The sequence below is a fragment of the Rattus rattus genome, chromosome 9 (assembly GCF_011064425.1).
Source record: "Rattus rattus isolate New Zealand chromosome 9, Rrattus_CSIRO_v1, whole genome shotgun sequence".
Classification (NCBI taxonomy): Eukaryota; Metazoa; Chordata; class Mammalia; order Rodentia; family Muridae; genus Rattus; species Rattus rattus.
Genome location: NC_046162.1, coordinates 91,688,800 through 91,695,973, shown reverse-complemented (window position 1 = coordinate 91,695,973; position 7,174 = coordinate 91,688,800). Strand labels below are relative to the sequence as shown.

At 46.1% G+C, this 7,174-nt stretch overlaps 1 protein-coding gene across 1 annotated transcript; it reads right to left on the bottom strand.

Moving 5' to 3' along the window:
- Positions 1 to 3,364: 3,364 nt before the first annotated feature.
- On the bottom strand, positions 3,365 to 4,605 carry LOC116910063 (cyclin-Q). Its single transcript, XM_032913873.1, has one exon. It carries the CDS (start codon positions 4,515 to 4,517, stop codon positions 3,765 to 3,767), a length of 753 nt encoding a protein of 250 aa, XP_032769764.1. The 5' UTR covers positions 4,518 to 4,605; the 3' UTR covers positions 3,365 to 3,764.
- Positions 4,606 to 7,174: the final 2,569 nt, after the last annotated feature.

Genomic DNA, 7,174 nt, shown 5'->3' with positions numbered 1-7,174 from the left:
ATGAGACTCAAGAGGGAACTAGGGCAGCCACACTAAGAGTGGAAGCTGCTACTAGGATCTGGGGACCCAAGATCTTGAACAGCTTGTTTTGCTTTCTGGTTAATCTCAACTTTGTTATAATATCTCCTTTGAAGGGGTTATTTTGAAGATACACGTGATAATGTAGGTGAAACTTTTATAGAACTCACTGAAGAGGCAAGGGATAACTGTAGATGAAAGTTTCTATGGAATGCACACAAACGATTGATTTTTGTCATTATTCCTGGAAGAGGGCCAAGTTGAGGGTCTGCCTATGTGCTGAGATCTGGTGAGTGGAAGAGGCCAGCTAAGTTCTCTAAACCTGGGCTGTGGAGACCAATGTGGTGGGTCTCTCTTCAAAATAAAAGACCCATCGGTGTTCCAGAGCCCACCTCTAAACAGAACTGGGGCCACAGAGAATCTGACTGCAGAAGTCCGGTTCCATGTTGAACACGAAATCAGCCTTCAGAGATAGCTTGGTGCATCTTGACGTGTGCTGCTGCTCAGGTGAGACTGTGTAGCCCGACCCTCTTTTGACACAAAAAGACTCTTATTCCAAGAATTCAATGAACCAAAATAGACAAACATTCTCATCTAGGAGTCATGACTCACAGTCCTGCAGAGAATTCTCCTAGGAGCAGAACCCAGGAGGGCGGATTCACACCTCACCGATGTCAGCAATTTCACACTGAGGAGAACATATCACGCTAATGAGTTGAAAAAAAAATCTGATGATATCAGATGAGCAGGGACACTTCAGAAATGACACAAACGTTTTGAAGAAATCATAGAAAAATCCATGGCCATAAAGGATAGGCATACTTGGTCATGGGTAGGTATAAAGATTTTAGAAGCTGGGTGTAGCAGTGCAGGCCTTTAATGCCAGCACTTGGAAGGCAGAAGCATGGGGATCTCTGTGAGTGTGAGGCCAGTCAGATCAACAGGGCAAGATCCAGGACATCCAAGGCTACACAGAGAAACCCTGTCTTTAAAAAAACAAAAAAAAAAAAAAAAACCCAAACAAACATTTATTTGGGGTTAGAGAGATGGCTCAGTAGTTAAGAGTGCTTTTGTTCTTGCAAAGGACCTGGATTCAATTCCCAGCATTTATATAATGGCTCACAACTGTCCGTAACCCCAGTTCCAGGGGATCTGTCAGGCATACATACATGCATGTGTGAACAAAATATTCACACAAAATAAATCAATAAGTGGAGAGAGAGAGAGAGAGAGAGAGAGAGAGAGCGCTTAAAAGGTGCTAGTCATGGTTATACATACCTCTAATTCCAGTGCTGGAGGACAGAGGGACAGAGGTAGGTAGATCTTTGGGAGTTTGAGGCCAGCCTAGTCTGCATAGTGAGTTCCAGGACAGTCATGGCTATATGGAGAGATCTTGTTTCTTAAAAATAAATAAATAAATAAATAAATAAATAAATAAATAAATAAATTTAAGGTGAATAAGATTACTGATAAGAACTTGAATGACTGACTACTTTCAAGACTTTCAAGGGTCATGCATCAGAGTCCATCATGTTTTTAAAGTATGCAGACTTTCCAATTTATTTCTAACATAAATTTTTGAAGATGGCGTAAAGCACACAGTCCTCATAGAAGTCCCTTTCGGAGATAGGGACACACACCACGATGGAGGCATTAGTATATTATCAGTCCCTAGATGTTTTAAAACATTAGTAAGTAGAAAGGAAAAATACTTATTTATCTGTTTGTCTACTCTTGTGACACTGCGTTGGCCCATGCTAGTTCAACTCATTCTGCAACCAAGGATGACCATTAACTTCTGATTCTCCTGTATCCACCTCCTGAGTGTTAGGATTATAGGTATGTGCCACCATACCTAGTTTATATAGTGCTGGTGACTGAACTTAGGGCTTTGGGAGTATTAGGCAAGAACCTTACCAACTGAACTACATTCCCAGCTCCAAGGAACGTCCTCACCAGTTAAATCATATCCTCAGGGCAGTGGTGGCTCACACCTTTAGCTCCAGCACTAGGGAGGCAGAGGCAGGTGGATCTCTGTGTTCAAGGCCAGCCTGGTCTACAAATTGAGTTCCAGGACAGCCAGAGCTACAAAAAGAAAGCCTGGGGGTAGGGATGGGGAAGGGGTGGTGGGGGACAATAACAAACCAATCAACCAACCAGCCAAATCCATACACCTCATTTACTACATTTAGACTTCAAAACTTGTTTCATATTTGAGGCTAACTGCTGCTTTAAGAGAACTCTCGGGGCTAGAGAGACAGCTCAGTAGATGAGAGCATTTCTTGCACTCGAAGAGGACCCAGGTTCCCAGCACCCACGTGGAGATTCACAATCATCCCTAACTCCAGTTCCAGAGATCCAACACCCTCTTCTGACCTCCACCGTCCTAGGCCCTAGCAATGACAAGTAGGCAGTTGACCTCGGAGAAATCCTACTCTGGCCCAGGGTGCATCGTGGGCATCACAGAGCTTTGATTTTTGTTCCCTTCCAAGGCTTATCTCATCCTAAGACCCAGGATCTGTAGCAATATGTCTCTGGGGTCTTTCTGTTTTCTTATGTGATAGGCAGGCACTTCTAGAGTTCCAGGACTTAGAGTGTCTAAGCTTCTGCTGTGCTTTTGTGCACAACAGTCCAGAGTGGTGCCTGACACACTGTAGGCATGAGGAGAAAGTCTGTGGAGAGCATGAAGGGTTAAATGACTCATGGGTCTCTGCTCCTGACACTCCTTTCCCTGCTCCTGTTTATTATTTAAGTTTGAGATAGGGTCTTACTCCATAGCCAAGACTGGTCTAGAACTCAGGACCCTCCTGCCCTCACCATGCTCAGTCTTTCCCCCTTGACCTTCAAGAAGCTGCTCACTCTTCTTGATGCTATCAGCCGGGGCAAAGGAGGAAGCTCTAACACAACTGTCTTACTCTGTCCTATCTGGGGATAATGGACTATGACGGTTCCTCCCTTAAACAGACACCTGGGAAGATAAGCTCACCATAAAGATCCATAACCATGGGAGAATGGTTGAGAATGCAAAGAGCTGGAACAAAAGACAGAAATCCTCACGGTCGTTATTATACACTTAACATTCCCCAACTAATCAATACTTTGCCTATTTTTGTATAATTTCTCTTTTGTAGAAATTATAGCACACTATAAGCCTGCTATCCTCTATGCTGCCTAATATGATCCTTTACCCACATTGTCATAACCCCTTATAAATATGTTTTAGTGGTTAAATAATACTCCATTGTATGGATGTACCATGCTTCACCAACCATATCCCCAATATTGATCATTTAGTTTCCAGTATCTCTCCTATTGTAACTAAGTAATACCACAAGGCAGATTTTGGTGCGTTAAACCTTTCCCATATTTTATTTGCATAATCTTTATTATACAAAATAAGATTCTATGTTACACATTCATACTTCTCCTAAGGGTGCAGTCCTGTTGGTGACCTCCCGCCGCAATTGCAATGGTCCATGCCTCAAATGCAGCATCTTCTCAAAGGGCAAAAGCTGATGCAGCCAGTTCTAGGAAGCTCAATATGTCCTGCCCACATGGAGGCTCTTGGCATTATTTGAACAAGGGCTGCTGGGGACAAAATGACAACATGTCATTGCAGTCACCAGTGACATCCTCTGCCAGCACAACCAGTCCTCCGAGTGTAGACATGCCATCACAGCAACTTGGTAGCACGATACCCCAGGCCTCTGATCATCCTGGTCTTTGGTCGGGCCTTGGCCAGGGCCTTAGGGGATCTCTGTATCCATAGTATAAATCTGAATGAGATCAGACACAATATTATCTATGATTGGCTTGGTAAGGTCATCACTAAATACCTGCCACCAAGGCTTCTCAGCCTCACCCTCTGCAGGCACCTCGACTCCATAAACCTGTAGGGCCAGGTAGAGCACAGCCACGGCTAGGTGCTGAGCCTGGAAGCGGAGGCATAACCCGCCATGGTAGCTATCTCGTAGCAGAGCCCAAGCTGTAACAGAGATGGGGGTTCGTTGCCAGCTGTAACGATTCAGCCAGTTCTTGAGGGAAATCAAGTAGTGCAGCAGGTACTTGTGTGGATGCTGGAAAGAGACTTGGAAGCGCAGAACTCGTAGCATAAGAAGCTCACATTGTACAATGCTGTCTCGTAGCTCCCAGAAGCGGGAATCCAGCTCCAACGGCTCACTGCCCGGGTTAAAGTACCTGTGCGACACGTTGATGATGTCACGAGTACGCAAGTGTTGCTCCTCCACTTTGCCGGCCAAGTAAAGGGAAGACATGGCGACCAAGTAGAGGTCATACGCGTCCAGGTTAATCTCGCAGAAGAATTTATGGTAAATGGTGCACGCAGTGGCGATGGGGATGGACTGCATGCCTAGCTTGACGCCTGCTTCCATGATAAACCGAGTTACTCGGAAGTGCGCCCTCGCTTCGGGAGCCGGCCTCTCTTCGGCTCGCGCCGCCGCCGTCCCTCTTTCGCAGCTGTCTGGCCGAACAGCCTCCATGAGGCCCAGCAGGCCGCCCCGGAAGGAGAAGCACTCCGGCGCGCCGAGGCCGGCTCCGAGGGTCCTCGCGAAGGGGGCGTGGCCGCTTGACGGCACGCCCCCACCCGCCCTGCCGCCACACCCACCCTGCTCGGCTTTTTCCCTCTACATTTAAAGATAGGATCTCAGGAGCCGCTTGCTGGAGCCAAGGAAGTGCTATTTTTAAGACATCTGAGAAGATACCACTTCTGATTTAGGGGACTTTCTCACTGTTTCTGAGAATCCAGGCTATGGAAAGGATGAGGGCCAACCCTTGCTGTGGCATTCACCTCTGTGACCCTGGGGTCTTTGGTTGATCCTCTACATCTGCAAGTTGGGGTGGTTGACTGTCCCCCCTCACAGAGCTCTTGTGAAAAGTGAACGAGTGATTTGGGCAGATCAAGTGTGCTGCATATTCTTTTTTGAGTGAGGTTTTCTACACAGCCCAGACTGGCCTTGTACTCTTGATCCTTTCATCCCAGCCTCCTGGGTCCAGGGATTTCAGGTGTGCAACACCACACTCAGTGATGTTTTGTTTCCATTGAAAAAAGAAAAATCTGGACAGGGGTTCTGTATCGTAGCCTTGGCTGTCCTGGAACTCGCTCTGTAGACCAGGCTGGCCTCCAAATCACAGGAGATCCCCCTGCCTCTGCTCGGATCAAAGGCGTGTGCCGCTGCTACTGCCACCACCACCATCACACAGCGTCAGCTCGTGAACTTTGGCTATTACTAATTTGTTTATTCTGACAAACATTTCACTTACATTTATGTTTTTATATGTCTGTATTAATTAAGACTTTTTTAAATTGCAAAAAACAAAACAACAAAAACAAAAACAGAGAAACACCCTAGGCCAGAAGGAATTCTAAAAAGAGGATCCGAATTAGACAACATAGCAGGCATAGATTTCTCATTCTCAGCGTTCATCTAGTCACCAAGAAAAGCAGGTCGCAGTACCCCATAAATTTCTCACTTGGCCACTTGTAGCACACTGTTAACTTCCTCTTTAAATGTTACCCATTAAGACTACATTCTTACATTTTACTTTTTGTTCCTTTGTTTTGTTTTTTTGAGACTGGGTCTCACCCTATGGCCCAGGCAGACCTGGAACCTGTTATGTAGACTAGGCTGGCCTCAAACACACAGAGATCTATCTGCCTGACAAGTGCTGGGATTAAAGGGGTGGGCTTTCACATGCTGCAGAAAACACTATGTTGGTGGTGCTGGTTATAGATAGAATCCAGCACATTACCAATGAACTAAATGCCCTGTCTACTTCAGCGTGGTTTTTTTTTTTTTGTTGTTGTTGTTGTTTTGTTTTGTTTTGTTTTTTTTATGTCAGAGTATCCTATTGAAGCACATCAACAGTGGGTATAACTTAAGAGGGGAAACAGAACTGTTTCCAGAGCTCTGTAGAGCCCTGACTTCTATAGGAGCTCACTATCTGGTAAATTGAGACTCTCCATCCTGGGTTCAGGGGGCTATGTTAGCCCTTAAGGCAGAAGGGCAGAGCAGCCAGTGTCTGCTGCAGCTCCCCCTCCCTCTGAAAGCAGCTGTAAATCCATTTCCTGTCTTGTAATTATGGCTCATGTAGTAATTAGCCCCTTCATATCAATGAAGCTGAATTTCCATGGGTAATGAAGTGAAGCCCCAGTGTGTGAGACAAATTGAAATGAGGCAGGCAGGTGATGGCCTCCCAGATTTCCTTGGGGACAGAGGAAATGACCCTTCGTCCAAAGGCCATTGTGTGTGGGGCCTGGTGCTAGGTGCTCTTCCTCTCTGAATCTTGCGATTCTTGCTCCCCAGAGCCTGCGCCTTTCTCTCCTCATTGCTCAGCCTGCCTTCTGTCAGTAAGCGATCAGGAGCACACTGATGAACAGGCAACCCAGCTTACCGGGGCTTACCAGGAAAGGGGAACAGAGGCAGCTCTCCAAAGTTCTGCTCCCTCAGGGGTGGGGATGGGGGTTCGTCCTCCCTGGAATGTGACTGTCCTTCAAAGGCATGGTGAGTTCAAGGCCAGTCTAGTCTACATAAACAGTTTCTGGAAGGCCAGGGCTACATACCAAATGTCAAAAAAAAAAAAAAAAAAAAGAAAAGAAAGAAAGAAAGGAAGGAAGGAAGGGAGAAAGAAAGAAAGAAAGAGAGAGAGAAAGAGAGAGAGAAAGGAAGGAAGAAAGAGGCCTGAGGGTACAAGGCTATTTCTAGGCCTCAAAGCCCTATAGCCAGTGTAGAGCCATGTCTGTGAGACTGTTATTTGGGCTTTCCCTGCACTGCTGGGTTGAGTGAGACTGGGTGTATAGATGCAGCCTTGAGAAAGAATTCAGTCTTGGAAATAAAGAATACCACCCTCCAACTCTTTCCTTTTTTCTTTCTTTTCTTTTTTGGACTGAGTCTGTCTGTGTAGCCCAGCATTGGTTAGCCTGGAACACCACATGTAGACCAGGCTAACCTTGAATTCATAGAGCTCTGCCTGCCTCTGCTACCAAGTGCTGGTATTAAAGGTGTTAGACACCATGCCCGGCCCCCTTCTTTCTTTTTTTCGTCCTTATCCTTACCAGGCTTCTCTCTGTTGTCAGCCTATTTGGGGGACACCCATTTTCCTTTGACGTTGCAGTGGATGGAGTGAAGCATACAAAATG